This window comes from Galeopterus variegatus, unplaced genomic scaffold (assembly GCF_000696425.1).
Source record: "Galeopterus variegatus unplaced genomic scaffold, G_variegatus-3.0.2 Scaffold5222, whole genome shotgun sequence".
Classification (NCBI taxonomy): Eukaryota; Metazoa; Chordata; class Mammalia; order Dermoptera; family Cynocephalidae; genus Galeopterus; species Galeopterus variegatus.
The window spans coordinates 115,132-134,390 of NW_007731333.1; the positions used below are offsets into that span (position 1 = coordinate 115,132).

Sequence of the window (19,259 nt, forward strand, 5' to 3'; positions counted from 1 at the left end):
CTTAGCATGGACAGTGTAGACTCACTGTGTAATGCCTATGAATGGGAAAACCAAGAAGGAATGATTCTGTTGTTTCTTTTAAAATCTATGTTACGTTTTTTAAAGAACCATGGTTATTAAATATCCACGTTTACTCTATAGGGGTTAGTTTATCATTGCATCATCTTTGAAAAGGAGAGACCAAATATGTTTTTTAAAAAGTCTTCATTATCTCATTGGAAGTTCATTTTTTTAAATGATGGAATTTGAGCAGTATGTAGAAAGAACAATCATATTAAATCGAAACTTGATCTCATCAGTTTTCCCTGCCCATATGGGGTAATTTTAGCATAAATTGGAACTTTTATGCTTAAAATAAACCTGAAGTGTTGGTTAATACCACCCACAGATATTCCAATTCCCATGAAATGGCCCCAGTTAAATCAGACCCCATGACAGATGGAGTCAGAACTTGTTGCTTCATGACAAACCACTTTCTCAAAATAGCTGCAGCATGAGACATAATCCTGTTTGGAAATGGAGCAAAAGTACTTTCACGATGTTGTCTATTTGTGTGGAAATATATTATATACATCCCTTATATCTCTCTTCCTACATAATGTTCAATACTAATGTTTACACATTGCAAATGGTTAGTGATGGTTATTGGTTAATTGATTGGGCAAGTTTACCTTATATTTAGCAACTACATTGTTCCAGGCACTGTAAAACCATGTAAAAACCACTTCATACACATTGTCAATAAATCCTTACCACAGTCCTGCAAGGGAAGTATAATCCCCACCTTGAAACCCAGCTAGATTAAATACCTGTGCCAGTAAGTAGGAAAGCCGGGATTTTACCCTTGCTCTTCCTTTTTAGCCCCCCAAATCCCTTCTCCAAGTTAAAGTTCCAATGCATCAGGTCAGAGAACTTTCTGAATTGAAATCTCAGTGCTCTTTGAGTTGTGATACAGAAATTGACATGCCAGTCAGCATTATAAAGGCTAAATTATGTGATGGTTCAAGCTCACCCAGTAAGACATGTGTGAAAACTTAATTGTTCAAAACAGCAAGCTCTTGAGTGTTTCTAAATCTCAGGATTAGAAAATTACCAGTTAAAAGGGGATGCCAATGTGGGAATCAAGGATAATGTTTAAACTCAAATTAAACCAAATATTAAATTAAATACTCTTTAAAGCATGGCACAACACTGAGATTTCAGGTGTTCTGAAAACATCAATGTCAAAGACCCTTTCAGATAACCATGTGGAGTACACAGTAGGTATTTCATTCTTACCAACCAAATTGAAAGGAGGGTCGCGTGGGCAATGCACAGGCTCCATGAAGCACAAAACAGCAAAGAGGAAGGTGTGCTTAGTAACACCTGCTCCTTTATTCAACACACGTGTTTTGAGCAGCTCAGATGAAGGCGGAATAGTGTTGGACATTGCAGAGGATACCAAAAGAATATTCAGACTTCAAAGAATTTACAATTTGATAGGTGAGACAAACAGGTCAACATGGCTAGCCACAGCTATATAGCAAGACCAAGAGAAACAAATATTGCAATGAAGGTAAAAAAGAAAAAAAAAACACTGTGGATGCCCAGGAAAAGAAGCAAAGTTACACTCATAATGCAAGCAGCAGAGTGGGCAATGCACAGGCTCCATGAAGCACAAAACAGCAGAGAGGAAGGTGTGCTTAGTAACACCTGCTCCTTTATTCAACACACGTGTTTTGAGCAGCTCAGATGAAGGCGGCATAGTGTTGGACATTGCAGAGGATACCAAAAGAATATTCAGACTTCAAGGAACTTACAATTTGATAGGTGAGACAAACAGATCAACATGGCTAGCCACAGCTATATAGCAAGACCAAGAGAAACAAATATTGCAATGAAGGTAAAAAAGAAAAAAAACACTGTGGATGCCCAGGAAAAGAAGCAAAGTTACACTCATAATGCAAGCAGCAGTATGTGTACTAAGCCTCGAAGGGTGACTAAAATACTAATAGCGAATAAAGAAGGGAAGAGGACAGCAGGCTGAGGAAACAAAATCATCCAGATATAAGCATATGCGGTAGCAACGGGAAATACCAAAGTGTCTACGACATCATTATGCCTTAGCATGGACAGTGTAGACTACTCTTCGCCTAATCCTCCCACTTCACCATCCACTGTTCTTCTATGATATCCAGAAGTCACATCAATGATAATGATTTAATGAAAGGGCATTAAGGAGAAAATAAAAGTCTGCTAAAATAACAAACCTCAAGGTATCAACAATACATTTGCCCATAAAAATATCCACCTAATCCTCCCACTTCACCATCCACTGTTCTTCTATGATATCCAGAAGTCACATCATTGATAATGATTTAATGAAAGGGCATTAAGGAGAAAAAAAAAAAGTCTGCTAAAATAACAAACCTCAAGGTATCAACAATACATTTGCCCATAAAAATATCCTAAAAATAGAAAACAGAGTTGATACAGGTATATTCAAATGATATGGAAATTAACTATAAATACACATGTGGCTTTGGTCCTCCAGAAAATAATTGCTGATGATTGTTATAATAAACCATCGGGAAGGTAGATACTGTCTGAACACCGGCAGACAAATTGTCCTCTTTGCTCCAAATCAAAAGGCTTAAACTCACCAGGAAAACTCCACTGGCTTTTCAGTCCCTGGTTCTGTTCACTTTTCAGAAGTTCCCTGATCAAAGCCCATGGGGCTTCCTAGCTTTCCTACTGTCAGCAATAATAGTGGCAGCATAAATAGCATTAGCTGTAGTAGCTAGGTATTCGGGCTGGCATAACTTTTAGCAGCATGTGACTAATCTCGATAGCATTATAATAACAGTAATCTTTTTCTTTTGTGGGTCAAAATAACTATAATTCTCACCTATATTGATAAAAATACCAAATAACTATAATTTTGTAATCCTAGAAAACTACAGCATTTTAGAGGATTGCCTAATCATGGCATGGGTCCTTCTCATAATGCTTAAGTTAAATTGAAAAAGTCACTGGGCCCAGTTTTCACAAGCTAACAGAGCCTGCCAATCCCCTTCCTGCTAAATCACAGGGGTAATTGAGCCCCAATGCTGCTCCTACATCTCTTTTGGGCAAAGATGAAAGACTTGGTAAAACAGGATATTGAAATGTGAATCAAGAATTTTATTTACCCCATTGATTTTATTCTGTGAAAATTTAAAATGAGTCTTACTATGTATTGATATAATAAAGCTGTTACTTGATATAACAAAATTTATATAAAATAATTAATATAATAAAATTGTGTATTTAACAAGTTTCTTCATTCCTTTAACAAAAATTTACTTTGTTTCACTATTTTAGACTCAAAGTTAATCTCGACTTTTCCCATTTTCTCTCCTTTTTCTGTCTCTCATCCTCTCAGTCCCAATCCACTCATTTAGTCAGTTACTATTTTCTGAGCACTTTCTATGTTCCAGTTACTGATCTCGGGAGCTAGAGATACAGCGATGAATAAAAAAAACAATAACTACCCACAGGAAGATTACATTCTAGTCGTGGAACAGAAGGCAATAAATAAGATAAAATTATAAATGGAGAATGTTAGATGTAATAAGCACTAAGGGGAAAAAAATCATGCAAGGAAAAGGGATAGGAAAGGTGGGTGAGAGGTGAAGTTTTAGAAAAATGGCACCAAAAAGTCAATATTTGAACAAAGACTTGAAGGAGGTAAAGGAGAAAACCATGCAGCTATTTGGGGAAATAACATTACTGAAAGAGGAAACAACAAATGCAAAAGTCTTGAGGTGGGAATATGTTTGGCATTTTCAAGAACAGTGGGGAAGCTAGTGAAGCTGGGAGAGGGTGTAATGGAGACAGTACGTGGAAATGAGTTCAGAGCTAGATTGTGCAGGCTGTTGTAGACCCTGCACTAACTTTGGCTCTCACTCTTTGCATCATCTGACCTAGGTTATAATTGGATCACATGGGTTGCTCTGTTAAATATAGTGAAAGGAGAGAGTAGATGCAGGAAAAAAAAACAATAGGAGGACATTCCAATAACCCAGGTGAGGGATGGTCATGGTTTGTAGCACGTTGGTAACAGGGGAGGTGGTGAGAAGATGAAGTATGGGTATATTTTGAGATTGGACAACAAGATTTGACACCAGTTTATAGACAGATTATGAGATAAAATCTGGGGTCAATATGCAATAAATATGTGACAAAACATGGGAGTTTTGGTCTGAAAAATTGAGATAGAAAAGTCTCTGAGAAGAACTGAAATTTATTCAAGGAGTAGGAAATCAGGAATTCTTCTATGGCCATGTTACCTTTGGACATCCAAGTAGGGATGTCATCTAGACACTTGAATGTATGAGTCTTGGACATCCAAGTAGGAATGTCATCTAGACAGTTGAGCTTGTGAGTCTGGAGGTCATGGAAACATTATGAGATGGACATAAAGATTTGGAAATTGTTGGCCAGTAGTTGTTGGCAAAAGCCATGAAGCTTGGATGGGATCATCCAAAGAATGAGTGTATATAGAAAAGAGAAGGGTTCCAAGGTCTGGGCTCTGGTCTCCAATGTTTGGAGGTCAGGGAGACAAGGAAGAATAGCAAAGGAGGCCAAGAAAGAGTAGACAGTGAGGTAGGGGGAGAACCAGGCATGTCCAAGCATAGAAGGTTTTTAAAGGTAAAAAGGTGATATGTTATCAATGCTGCTAAGTCAGAAAAGACAAGGACTTGGAATTGATCATCAGATTCAGCAATATGGAAGTCAGTGGTTATCTTGACAAGAGCCATTTCTGTGGAGATGTGGGGACAAAAGCCTGACTGAAAGGGATTTGAGAACAGAAAGGGAGAATTTGGATAAGTACAAACAACTCTATAAAGGAATTTTTCTGTAAGGGAAAAAGGAGACATGGGGCAGTAGGTGTTGGGGAAAGTGGGGTCAGGAGAGGATTTTCATTTCCTTGTTTGGTTGGTTTTGCAGATGAAAGAAAGAAGCCTATTTGAATGCTGATAGGGATGATTCATACACAGCGTGGAATGCAATGAAAAGGCGGAGAATTGCTGAAACAAGTTTCTCAGGTAAGCAAGAGGGCAGGATTGCTGCACAAGTGGAGGGGCACACTTCAGTCACCCCCCAAAAAAAACCCCAAAATCAAAGATAGGAGCACAGACCAGTCACTCTCCTCCCAACCACCCCCCCCCCCCCCTTGGGGAAAGTGGGGTCAGGAGAGGATTTTCATTTCCTTGTTTGGTTGGTTTTGCAGATGAAAGAAAGAAGCCTATTTGAATGCTGATAGGGATGATTCATACACAGCGTGGAATGCAATGAAAAGGCGGAGAATTGCTGAAACAAGTTTCTCAGGTAAGCAAGAGGGCAGGATTGCTGCACAAGTGGAGGGGCACACTTCAGTCACCCCCCAAAAAAAACCCCAAAATCAAAGATAGGAGCACAGACCAGTCACTCTCCTCCCAACCCCCCCCCCCCCCACACACACACCAAAACAACAACAGGAAAGCAGAGAACATATTGCCACAGATGCAGTAGGTGAGTCAAAGTGGAGATGAGAATCTGTAGACCTTCTCCTTGGGTGGCTTCATTTTTTTTCAGTGAAATTGGAAGGCAGATAATTATCTGAGAGCATGGATTGTAGAGACAGTGTTGAGTATTTTCAGACAGAGGGGAAAATCTGATATTTTCCAAGGAGTAAAAGACCGAATGGATTAGGGGTATATGAGGATTACGGGACAGCATTACGGGCCACTTGAAGGCAGTGTGCATGAATTTAAAGAAAGTCAGTCAGTGTGGCTGTGTTCAGCTGTTAGAAAGAAGGGAAGAGTGGGTGGAGAGCTGCACTTAACTAGAGATTTTGCTTAGCAAAGATTGCAATAAATCACAAAAGATAGAAGAGAGTTAAGAATGTTTACAAGAGAGTGATTATAATGATAAGCAATGAAATGTATGCTTGACAACAGGGGTGGCAAAGAATAAAGAGGAAGAGAGAGTGGAAAGATGCTGGGATACATGAATTGTACTTTTCTTGTGGGTGGAGGGATTATGGGAACTTGGGTACTAGAGGAAGTAGACTGGAAATATACAGTGATTGTTAGAGTAAAATGTTTGGAATTGAGATTTAGGAGAGTTGGCAGTTATTAGTAAGGGAAACATCAAGGCATAACCACGTGCAAATGAAGAGCTGATAGAAGATGGAACCTGGAGTACTGGAAAAAATCAACTCTGTGAACACTGAAATCAACAAGTAGTAAGACAGACGCAATGCTAGGAAGAGTGGCAGCGTGCAGGAGCTACTACCTTTAATGAATGAGGGGAGGTGACCTGGGGCAGTAGGTGACCACAACAGCAAGGATGGAGGTGATGGCATGAGATTCAGAGTTGGATATTTTTATGGATGAGAACAAAAGGTACCATAAGCAGCAAAAAGGAAGCAAGGAAGAGGGCTGCAAGGGAAGCAGCGGACTTAGAGGAGAGGTGGGTTTCCCTTAGAGCCAGAGTGTTCACAGAAGAGGTTCAGGATGCAGGGAATTTTGCATAGGACTGGCTTTGAGAATCAAAAGACATAGTGAAAAAGGCTATAGAGTATTAGAAGGAGCAGGAGTTGGGGTCCAGAAACGTATACAAACTTTAGGGAAGTTTGAGTGTGGGAGATGAGGGATGACTTAAACGTCTTGCTATAAAGGGCACGATCAAATTAGTCCAAGGCTGTGAGTGTTGGGGAAAGGGAAGATTGGAAGGTGGGGTCTGTATACAAACTTTAGGGAAGTTTGAGTGTGGGAGATGAGGGATGACTTAAACGTCTTGCTATAAAGTGCACGATCAAATTAGTCCAAGGCTGTGAGTGTTGGGGAAAGGGAAGATTGGAAGGTGGGGTCTTGCAGAGAGCATACAGCATGCTAGGCTCCCATCTGATTCCTGCTGATGGAGGCAGCGACTCCTGCAAGGGGAGCAGTTTCAGTGCACAGGCAGTTTCTTTTTCCTACCAGCGGTAGCCTGCAGAGGGCCTCTGCTTAGAGGGCTGGTGTTATCCCCAGACTTCTGATGAAGGAGGCTTCTGAGCAGGGAGAGGGGCAGAGTTGCTGTAATTCCAGCGAATTTATCATCCACTTCCTTGAATTGTACTCAGAGCTTGATTTGTTATGCTAGGAAGCAACATACTAAAGTACTTATTAAAAACAAAACAAAAAACCTTGGACCAGAAATATCTAATTGATGAGTCAATAGCTCAGGATATGGTGGTACTGCCAAAAGGTAAAGACGCTTCCTGACTGAAGCCTGAGAGTGATCAGACAGAAAATATATATCCCAAGTTAAAATACTTCCCAACTACCAATTCTGATGCCTATGGCTTTAGATAAAAAGCAACATGGAGAAGCAGGGTTTGCATCCTACTGATCTGTGTATAAATCCCAGCCTGGAGCCTCCTCAGCTGTGTTGTGTTGCTTAATTCGCTTTCATTGCCTAACCTCTCAGTAGAACGTTTAAACACAACAGTGAAGGCAAGTATCAGGTGGATGGAGACGCATGTGCCAAGTCGTTTCTGCTTAGCGCTAGCATGGAAATAGTCACACAGTTGACTTAGGATCCAAAGAGTGACTCACTGCATGATGCAGAAAACTGGAAAGTGTACACAATGGACAGGAGGTATATGTGGACACCTGTAAAGCATGGCATATAAACATATTCCTTAGACTTTAAGCAGTGTAAATATCTTAGATCTCTCCACTTGAAGGAGCCCCAATTTGTTCCAGAGGCTCCCCTTACATCTGACTCCATGCATGGTAAAGCATCAGACCCTCATGGAAGGGCACATACCTGAGGGTGACAGTTAGTTGTGGGTTAAAGTCCCTCTCCACCACTCACCAGTTGTGTGACCACAGCAGCTTATTTCACTCTCTGAGTTTCCAAAAATACAAATAACGCCAATCTCAGAGGGTGTGTAGAGAGTTAACTGTGGTAACTCATGGGGAAGCTCCCTCTGCAGAGCAGGCACTCTACAGTGTTCAGTTCACTGTAGCGCACTGTGAAGTAGAAACTCCCTATCTTGAAAGTATTTGAGAGGAAAGACCCTGTTTTAGAAACACTGTAAAGATAATTGCCTCTAAGTTCCCTTCCACTACAGATTCTAGGATTCCACAAAACTGTGTAATGATTGGACAGAAAAGAGTCTGGGCAAAATTATAAAGCAGGAAAACCTATATTCAGTGTTTCCCCCAAGGCATCCAGCAGGCCCTCCCACTGCCTTTTAACAGCTCAAGTTTAGTCTCCTGCCCCTGAGAGACACACACACGTGCACACACGCACACATGCACATGTGCCCTCCTTTGAAAGTGACTCATACTGAGACCTCATGAGTCCCTCACCATCCCCCCCACCTCCAATGACCCATCCCTCAGCTGCAAGGGCACTTCCAGAGAGGCAGTGTAGTGAAGTGTTTAGGAACACAGATTCTGGCAACTTATAATGCTGGGTGACTTTGGGAAACTTATTTAACCTTTCTGAATTTGTTTTCCCTGCATAAAAGGGAGGAAGATGGAAAAAGACCCTTGACAGTGATATCATAGGTGCTAAACAAGGTAAACATGTAGTGTTTAGATAGAGCCTCATGCACAATATGCACTCAATAAATAATAAGTATTATTTATTTCCATGTTTGTTTACAACCATTACTGTTCTGTTGCTTTATATATTTTCTTGCTGCCGTTGTTTTTTCTGTTGTTGACTCCCCGTTGATATGTTAGGATGCTGAAAGCATTGCACTGAAGGGATATGAATTGTAAAATTTATGCACTGCCTATCGCTTTAGGGCAGGAGGGAGGGCAGCCAGTCTGTTTCCACTGTGGCTGTGCCCATTCATTACCTCACAGTCAGTTTAGGGGTCCTTTGGCTCTTCTCTACTCATACAAAAGGGGCAACAGCCTTGTCTTCTGGGGACCAACGTGACCTGGGAATAGGAAGGTTGCTTCCAAGTCTGTAGTCATTTCTGATTGCCATGTACATGTCCTTTTCTTTCTTTTCTATTTTTTTAAAGCTCGATATGGGTATGAGAGACGTAAGTGTCTTTTATTTATATAAATCAAGGGTAAAAGATACCAAAAGGCTTATTGCATAAATCACATATGTGAGAAAAACCACAGGCAAGCATAAATAGTGGGCTGTTAGAGTCTGCTGCATTCTACAAGCATATAGCATGATCACATACTTAAAATTCAATATTTCTTACCTGGACTGGCTGTGGAAGGTAACGACTTTCTTTTTTGGCTCCATACTGCTTGCTCCATAGCCCACTGTTTCTGGTTTTCCAGAATGAAGAGTCCAAAGTTGTCCAGAAATAACATTTATTAATCAACAATAAAACACACAATAGAAAAGGCCTTATAAATAAAACTATATATTTATAATGCTTTATTTGGGGGGGGCTCCAATACTCCACAAAACACTACAGACAATAACAAAATAATTCAGTAAATATTAAAAACTTTCAAGAGAATTATAGGACATTTTTTTTTATCATATGTGAGAATCACCAATGCCACAGCCATTAGATACACAATAAGCTCCAATACTCCACAAAACACTACAGACAATAACAAAATAATTCAGTAAATATTAAAAACTTTCAAGAGAATTACAGGACATTTTTTTTTATCATATGTGAGAATCACCAATGCCACAGCCATTAGATACACAATAAACATTATCATAGATATCTTTCTTGAATAAGGGACATAATAAATTTTTTTATCCAGAAGTCATAACATTTACACATATCCATACACAAGAAAACAGCTCAGAATAAGTGCAGCAGACTTCCCAGGGACCTGGAATCATCTGCCTGTATATCATTTAAAGATATTACAGTGTTAACAGGATAGAAGTCAACACACTAAAGAGAAATGCTGGGGTTTGCTTGGGGTAGGAGGAGTGAAGAGCAATTAATGAAAGCTGCTTACATATTTTCCATTGCTCTCTTAGCAATATGCTCCCTTTCTTTTTCTGCCTTTTCTTGGTTGAGGTACTCCAGCACTTTTATTAACAGGTCTTCATCCAAGTACTGTCTATTTGGGGTATCAACATTCTTCGGGGGTCCCACAGGGAACCTTTTGCTAACCGGGGCCATTTTGTCAGTCTCCTGAGAGCTGCCTTGATTCAAATGCTCTTTGATGGCTTGCTCAATTGGATCTTCTTCCTGCAGGTCATCTTCAGATGAGCCTTGACTGGGAACTCGCTTCACCTGGTTGGGATTAATGATCTCAGGGTATTTAACCAGCATCCTAGCCAAGTACTCTCCTAATTCTTGATCCTTGTCATTCATATTTTCATATGCCATTTGCCTGTTTTCAACATCTGGCATCCAGGCAGCTTTGGGAAGCTGGTTTGCTCTAGATCTTCCAGGACTATAGGGGAGCCTCGGCAGAACCTTCTCTCGGTTATACTGATTGGGAAAATATGGGGGTTTCTGATTTGCTGCATTCTCCATCTCTAAAAGATTTAAAATGTCCTCAACACTAAGTCCATCAGGTAGGGCCTCTGTCACAGCACGGCCAGGTGTTTTGGGGAAGCCACTCTTGGAGAGCATCTTATTCTGAAACAGGTCTGGATGGTCTGAGTCAGCCTCCGAGATGCCATCTAGGTCAACAGGAAGTTCAAGCCCCTGCTCCAGTTCCACCGATGCACTTGGCTTCTCCCCGGTTTTGAGCATGTCAATTAAGTCTTCGGGGGGTATCTGGAAATTCCTTGAGATATCAATCAGCTGATAAATAGACTGAGAATCAAGTGGTTTCTCAAAAAACCTGTTTGCCCTTTCCCCATTTTGCCCATTCTGTGACCTTCCACTTCCTGCAGCATTCACTAACCTTTTCAAATAGGCAATTACTTTGGAAACATCACCTGTAAGTTGATCTTTATTCTCTTTCTGGAGATCATCCTGGGGGCCCAACTGCCCTGAACGTTTCATTTCCTCATTGATTTGTTCATTATTTTCTATGTTCTCTTTGCTGTCTCTCACCTCTTCCTGCGTCTGACTCTCTACTTTCTCCTCTACTGGACTCCAATCTTCTCCCCCAACCACATCCTCATAGGCAATGTTATTGGTCTTGTAGATATCATCTTCATCATCTGTGTAAAGCTTTTGTTCCTCAGCAGCCCTCTCACGCTTCTGGTTGTTTGGGCCTGTCAGTTTTCCCAGCTCTTGGAAGACCGATTCCAGTGTAGCAAGACTTTGAGGAGTGTATTGTTCCTCCACTATTTCGTTAGTGCGTTTAAAGGGGTTGTCCCTGGAATTTTCATACATAGGAGGGAATCGCATGTGCTGAAGCTTTTTCTCTGGCCACTGCTGTGTCTCATAATCATCACTCATGTCCATTGGAAAGTTCTTTTCTGAATTCAAGGCATAGGGTTTATTTTCTTTTGGTGCAGACTGAGGCTCGTTTTCAACCTGTCTCAAAGCTTCAAGTATTATCCTCATCCAGTCATCTTCGCTCAGGGAATCCCTTGAATTTTCTGGCAAGTGACTTTCATCACCATTTTCTTTTTGCTGGAGGGGAACAGAGACACCTTGGTAGGGATTATAGTCTGGGCTGCTTTCTTCTTTGTGAGCTTGTTGCCGGAGTTTTTCTATGTATTCCAAAGCCCTGATCATTTCAGGACTGGGAAACTTTTGGACACTTTCCAATCTGAGGTCTGGGTCTTTCTGAAGCAGCTGATTTCGCTGAAATGAAGCCGCCTCAGCCCCATAGATGAGGAAGATTAAAGAGATAAGAGACAGGATTGCTCCAAGCCGGTGGGTCTTAGCTTCTGCCATGTTTGAAAGATTTCCTTAAAGCACAGAAAACATGAATTTACACAAGGGAAACAGACTAAAAGACACTATAGCAAAAGAAATAATTGACTATTAAGAAAAAAAAAACATAGAAGAAGGTATTTTGCATTAAACTTAGGATAGCTATTTTATTTAATCCATTAATACTTCCTATAAAATCCTCACAAGCTAACCACAGGAATCTTAGCAACATTGTTACTCATTTACATCAAACTTGCATAGCATTCTCATGGTTTAAACAATAACAAAAACAGTGTTGTGAGGTTTCTCAAATTTCATGTTTTTGTTTACAAAACTTGTAGTTTGAGATGTAGTGTTTTTTTATATGTTGTTTCTTTTTAATAAAGGAGAAAAGATTTTCCAAGATGTTTTAGTTATCTTATATAGCATTCCTATTGAAATCATTAGCAAAATATTTGTTAGCTTAATATAAAATGTGAATGCACATACAAAACACACACACACACACACACGAAATTATATCCTTAAGGTTGTATCAAAAAATATGTGGTTTGTTTCCTGAATTCTCCATATAATTTTGTAGTAGAAACACAGCAGCAATGACATTATTATAATGATGAAGTGATACAGCTCGTTAGTGTCAATCATACTAAGTTGGCTTGTGGATGAGTCCTATTCACATATATTTCTCAAAAATAACTTGCTCTCACTCTGACACCAAATCCATCTCTCAATTAATAACCTCTAGAACATGGGTCTTCTTAGGTCCCAGCTCGTAGGCTAAGCCAATAAAGTTTCTTTCCATGTAAACATACTAAAATAATAAACTTTTAAAATCTCTTTGCTCCATATTTCTTCTAATAATTTTATTATGGCTGTCTTGCAAACTGCAATTGTGGTTATATATTTTTCAGCCCTCAGGAGTGTATAGTAAATAATAACAGATGCTACAGAAAAAACATAAGTTTTCTTAACTAGTCTATTTCTGAACTTGTGAGTGTTCAGATTCAGTTTGTCTTATGTCTATGTCTATTTTGGTATAGACCTGTGAAATCTTAAATGACTCATGCTGTTAGAAAATCTTAAAATAACCACTATGTAACTCTCAATTTAGATAAACACAGAGGATGTGTTGAATTCTTTCTACTTAAAAATCTTCATTCATTTTTTTCTCCAATGCCTTAAAATCTCACATATGAATTAGCAAGAGGATTAGTCTTTACATGTTTTAGATTTGGCACTGCTAATACTGAAAATACTATCTTAATACTTGCAATTTTTGTTGTCAATACAATGAATGAAAAAGTTTGTTCATATGGTTTTGTGAGAAATGAGATAATTTATGTGGGTACAATCTTCTGCTAGCTTAGACATCAAATTAGAAAGTATTGTTCATTGGATCACATTAATGATTAAGTAGTTTTCAGTTTTTAGAGGCTAAAAATGGTTGCAGTTATAGAAACTTCTCTATCACAGGTATATATAGTTATTAAAATAATTCCCATTTCTTAATTACTAAATTTGCTGAAAGAAAAATCATTTCAGAGAATACTTCCAAAATACTTACTATGAATAAATGTTTACTATAAGTAATTTTATTCATAAACTCCTTAGGCTTAAATTAAAGTGCATTATACATTCTTTATATTATTTCAGAATTAATTTAGCTGTAATCAATTTTCAACATTGGCATTTAAAACACTATTAAAAACCTTATTGAACTTATTTTCTTTGAAACCATTATCTTAAAGTATTCTTAACATATAGGTTATGTACTTGTCCTTAAAATTCTTATCTTGGAAGTGGGCTTTGCTGTAGAGTTGGAACAGCATACTGTTATAGTTGTTTAAACCACAGCCTAACAAGTGCTACCCTTTGGTCATTAATTCAGGATTAGTTTAGACAACACAGCTATCGCCTTTGAGTAAGGCTCAAAGGATTTCTTTCTCAGATAGTAGCTCTTTCAAGTAGTGAAGATGTTTTCAACAGCTCTAATATTCTATATAGGGTTTGATTTAAAAATTAATTATCTGAAATTCAAATAGTTGGATCATTGTTTCTCCCTTGATAGCTATTATTAAAACCTCTTAAGTCAAAATGTTATTTCTATTGAAATCAGACTAAAGCATTGACACATGCAGGTGGATATGTGTAATCTGAGCCATTCAACTAGTTGGAATACAGAAAAAGAATACTTGTTCCAGTCAAAATCTTTAGCAAAACATTGCACAACCTCTTTCAATCAGACATAATAATAACAATAATAATTTATACAGTTATGAATATTTTCATAATGTATTCAAAATTATGATTTCTCTGTAACTCATGTCACATCTAACTTACAACCCAAGGTAATATCTAAGTCTGGGGGGGAAAAGCCTGTGTTCAGGATCATTCTAAGCTACTTTCCTGGGACTAAAATCAGGAGGTAACATAATGTAAGCACTTTTAGGGTATATCAGTTTAGAAAATAATTTTATATAGTTAGTTAATTTAGAAGTCTTGTAAGGTAAATATCGGGGGGGGGCAAAAAAAACTAGTGCCAAAATTGGTTGCCTCATGACTAATGTGTTTAAGAGCCTTTGAATCACTGGAAACCTACTGTTAAGAATATTCGGCATATAAGTTATACCCGTGGCTTCGTATGTGGTTCTGAGATGAAGAAACAATAAACTATGAAAAGAAACAGAATCAGGCTTGGTTAACTTTACATTAATATGTTCATTGACACTAAAATACTTAACTTTATCGCTGTCTGACATATGATTATCTAAATAACATTCTGGTTAATATAATATTCAACATCAAGTAGTATAAATTATAGACTCAATCATATATATACACACAAATGTAATGAATGTCCTTACATTGACTGACCAGCAGCAGGTTGCTATTCAGTTATTCTATAGATATAAGCTTGCGAAAGGATCTTTTTCTTCCCAGCTAACAATTAAGGGAAGAACACGCAATTTAGAACTTTCCAGTAAATCGAAGAGAAAAACAGCCTTACCTCTTTTTTTATATGGCAGAGAAGGCTCCCCGCATTTTCCTCCTGGTCCGCCAGGTGAGCTCCTTGGGTTTCAGCACCCGGACAGCTCCTGGGCTTATAGAGAGCCGGGCGCCTGACTCCGCACTGCCACACTGACGTCACCGGGCTCCGCCACAAACCCAAGCACAAGCGAGCTTTTTCAAAGCGCCGGAGAGAAAATAATCACTTTATGTATTTTTTTAAAAACGTTGCATGCTTACGCCACCTGTCTTTTTGTGGCAAAAATTGCAGTTTTTTTCTTTCATCAAAATTGAGGCTTGAAATAAAATGCTCTGCGCAATTTTCCCTAACAAGAAAGAGATCGGTCAGGCAGACAAGGCTAATTGCAAGAAAATATCACCTATGTTCTAATATCTTGTTATGAGGGTTTCTTGTTGTCGTTATTTTTGTCATCCTCATTGTTATAAGAAAGTTTTACAGACAAGTATTATTTTTTCTTCATTGCCCACAAAGAAATTACATTATCATTTCCTGGTATACACAAGATGAATGGAGGAACATTATGAATACGAAAGGACATATTTCATCTCATATTATGACCGCAGACAGAATTCTTTTAAAAATCAAATTTATATGAATAGAAGGACAGTTTTCTCTTTTTTATATGAGTCAATTTTAACAGCTTCCATACAGTTTTTGAAATGGGCATTCATAAGATACTGAGTTTAGTAGTTGATAATTCTATATAAATCTGTTGGTATCTTTTACAATACCTAATCTCAGGAAGAAAAGCTCATAAGTTGAATGCTGATGAAAATACTTCCATCTACTATGAAAAAAACAAGTCCTTTCACTGTTTGAGAAAAATGTGACACATATGTAATTGGAATGCATTTGCATTCAAGAGGAAGTTGTACTATAAATATTTTTCTTCTCCTGTTGAGTCAGATGAGTTGAATACCTTCCATGAATGTGACCAATTCAGGGAATAATATATTAGTTAACTCCCAGTCTCTCCGATTTATAATTCATAATCATTGATGTGATTTGCCAGGTAACCTAATTATATATTTTAATAATTTACATAGATATAAATTTTTAATTCTATTTTATTAAAGATATGAGTTCTGTAAAAACTGTATATGGTGAAGCATACTTTAAGTATACAAAGGAATCTTGCTATATAAAAATCCCTTATATGTCTCTACTAAGTGAATAATTAGCCACTGATTTACCCATTCAGTAAGTTGTAATGCCTACTAGGTGCCAGATACATTGCTAAATGCTGGTGATACAACAATAAATGTGTTGTCGCTGTTGTTGTTTTGCTTTTGAGAAGCCTTTAGTCTAATGGGGATGACAAACCAATAACAGGTTATTTTGATATGAATTGGAAAATACTAGGAAAGAGGTTCGCCAGTGGTGTTTGGGAGCATTGTGGGTAGCCAGTTTCTTCAACCTAGAAATTCAGAGGGAAAAAATCTCCTGGAAAAGAGGCCTAAGCTGAGATTTCTCATTACCAGTTTTTCTTAAAATGATTTCAATGCTAGGTAAATCACAGTACTCTTGAATTCCTCAAGGAAATAGGAAATAGTTTAAAATCTTATTTAAAAAACAGTCTTGAGAAAAGTAGCCCTCGAATTTCTGTATTTGCTCTTCTGGTGAAGACATTTAATTTTCCTAAATGGCTAGGAGACTATCATCTGTGGACTGACATGGAACTGATACAAATTCAGACTGGGGTCATATAGCCAATTCATCAAATGAATTTTGCCTCCTAATGAGCTTTTAGAGGACAGCCAAGTGCTGGATTGAAGAGACCTGAGGAAACATGTCTCATTTCTGAAGCATCACCTCAATGACAGCAACTCATTCACTGATACACACACGATAATATTTTCTTAAATCTTCACAAAGGCCTGGCTAGCTTCTCTGAGTTTGACCTAATTTTCTATTTGGAAGTTCTGTGTGGCAAGTTGAACTAACCATTAACAACACAGTTTCAGAAAATTGTACATTGTTATTCTTAAAATGTTAAGTTGGTTCAGCATGGGTCTCAAAGTCTTTAAGGAAGTCACTTTTGACCAGGCTAGTTCACTTGCATGAAACAACTTTTTTGGTAAGGACTAGACACTATAGTTCTTCTAAAGCCCCAAAGTCAACCTCTTGCCTGGAAATGTCTTTAATCATCCAAAAGACATGAAACCCTCATTCAAAAACCCCAGGTAGAAGTGAGATGTCAGGAAGTAGCTGGTGGGATGGACAGGCTCCATCAGGCCCCAGGTGTGGGTAGCACTATAAGCCACATGTGGGCAATTAAATCCCTGCCTATCTTATGATACTAGGATAAACACCTATTATTTATTGAGTTGAGTTCCATTATGTTCAAGAACTGTACTTGGAACCTAATTTCATCCTCCTGACAACTATAACAAATAGCTATTTTTTTTTTACCTCTATTTTACAGATAAAGAAACTAAAACTTTGAAATAAGTAAGTTGGCCACCATTTTCTGGCTCATAGTTGGTAGAGCTAAGATTTGAACCTAGATCTTTCCAATGGTATTTCCACAATAAAGACTACAACTCAGGCACTTCGCTAGAAGATAGAAATACAGAAATGGTCATGGCATGGATCCAGTCATTAAAGATCCATGTCTGGAATGTAGTTATTTTGATAAAATTCTTCAGGGTTGTCACAGTTACTTTCCCTGGTCACTGCCTAGATGGGATAGGTCTAGACTCCTATTTTGGGCAATAGCAATGGAAACTAAGAATTAACAGTAGACCACTTCCTTGATGCTGTGGGTAATACTATAATAGCTTCCAAACCACAGAAGTTAAAATGTGATAGATGATACGTGGATGGATGGATGGATAGATAGATAGATAGATAGATAGATAGATAGATAGATAGATAGATAATCAACCTTTTTGTTGACGTGAAATATTTTAAAGCATGTATAAAACATTAAAGATAACCTCTAAATCTTTTTATCACTGAGCCTGAGATAAGATCATTTTAAGCATTCCTTACAAAACTTTAATTTTCTTGTTAGGTCTAAATTGCCACTATCATTGTCTCCAAGAAACAAATCTCTCTATCATGAACACTTTCAAAATAATTGTGGACCGTGTATGGTAATGGTCTGCACTAAATTAGCTTGCATCCTCACCACGGTGCTGTTAAATCCCAGCTAATCATTCACCGTTTAACTGTAAATAATTAGAACAAACTAATTTGTTTTCATGATCAGATTTTTTTAAATGTTGGTAATTTTATTCTTTGTTATTTAGTTTCATATTTCATCTAGACCGGATTGTGAGTTTTCTGTCATTTATACAAGCAATCTTCTACCCTGGTTATCTTTTAATTTGAAACTTATCTCTTTTCCACTCCATTACACTTCTCATTTTGTTTCAATTTATATGAAAGCAATTAAGATCCAGACGGCCAATGTGTCTTATTTCTCTTTTCTCTCCCATCTTCTTCTTCCCTGCCTCTAACTTCCTCCCTCATCCTCCTCTCACCTAGAAGACAAGACTCTCATGGAGGAGTCCAGTCTGCAGCATGCGTGAGCTGAGGTCCTTCAGCGTTCGCCTGAATATGGCCCATGGGAAGGGCACTATATCTTCTCCCTTGTACTCCTCAAGGCCTCAGCTACTTTTCATTGCTCATTCCTCACCTGTCTGCCTTCCTTCTTTTCTTTTTACTTTCTCTTCTTTATACTCCTTGTTTACTCGTTATCTCCCTATGCTTTGCTTCCAAAATTTACTTAAATTCCTTTCTTTTTGTTACAGTGCACTTTAATAACACATGTTCCTATCATATGATGGAGTTTTTTTTTAAGCTCACAGTCGAAGAAGAATGAAATGTTTTTCCACTTCCCTTGCAAAGGCAGAATCTGCGAAATTGCTGTTTGGAGAACACACAAATCAGAAACAGGGTATGCTTTATTCAATAATGTAACTGCACAGTTTCCCAGACAAAATCCACTAGGCTCTAGGGGGTAGGAACACTGTTTTTTATCACTGTACCCTGATGCCTAGCTGGGCCGTGGATATAATAGGTGGCCAAAGCTTCACATACACCATCTTGGAATTTTTAATTCTCTCAGTGTCCTTATGCAAATTAACTGAGTTGATTCTTTTCAGCTGTAGGCACTACTAGCAAATTGAGTTTAGATTTGTTTATAGAAGCATGTTATATTTTTCTAATCTTTCCCTTATTTTGTAAAACATTTTTCCAATATTTGAGTTAAAACATAAAATTGCTCATAAAAGGAAAACTTAGTCATTTTAAATTCCAGTATTTGTTTATTCTTTGTAAATTTTTTGCTCTACTTATCAAGGCACCACGTTAATCATGGCTGTAGATTTGCCAGATAACATTTAAAGCTCCTCCTAACCCTTGACCTCTTTTCTTCGTGAAATGGGAGTCTACTATGAAATTACTTTGCATTTATCTACTAAGCATTAAAATATG

General features: G+C 38.1%; 1 protein-coding gene across 2 annotated transcripts; it reads right to left on the bottom strand.

The window, feature by feature from the left end:
• Window positions 1–9,324: 9,324 nt before the first annotated feature.
• On the bottom strand, window positions 9,325–14,943 carry SCG2 (secretogranin II). 2 transcript variants are annotated; one of them, XM_008589127.1, is made up of 3 exons: window positions 14,796–14,943; window positions 9,560–11,820; window positions 9,325–9,422 (listed from the first exon to the last, which is right to left on the bottom strand). In XM_008589127.1, exon 2 carries the CDS (start codon window positions 11,804–11,806, stop codon window positions 9,953–9,955), a length of 1,854 nt encoding a protein of 617 aa, XP_008587349.1. In that variant the 5' UTR covers window positions 11,807–11,820; window positions 14,796–14,943; the 3' UTR covers window positions 9,325–9,422; window positions 9,560–9,952. The 2 variants fall into 2 exon arrangements, with proteins under 2 accessions (XP_008587349.1, XP_008587350.1); XM_008589128.1 differs by having other exon boundaries at window positions 9,379–9,530; window positions 9,669–11,820.
• Between the last annotated feature and the right edge of the window lie 4,316 nt (window positions 14,944–19,259).

Excerpts from the sequence above, each read along its gene's own strand:
- SCG2 (XM_008589127.1), bottom strand. The coding sequence starts at position 11,806 with ATGGCAGAAGCTAAGACCCACCGGCTTGGAGCAATCCTGTCTCTTATC.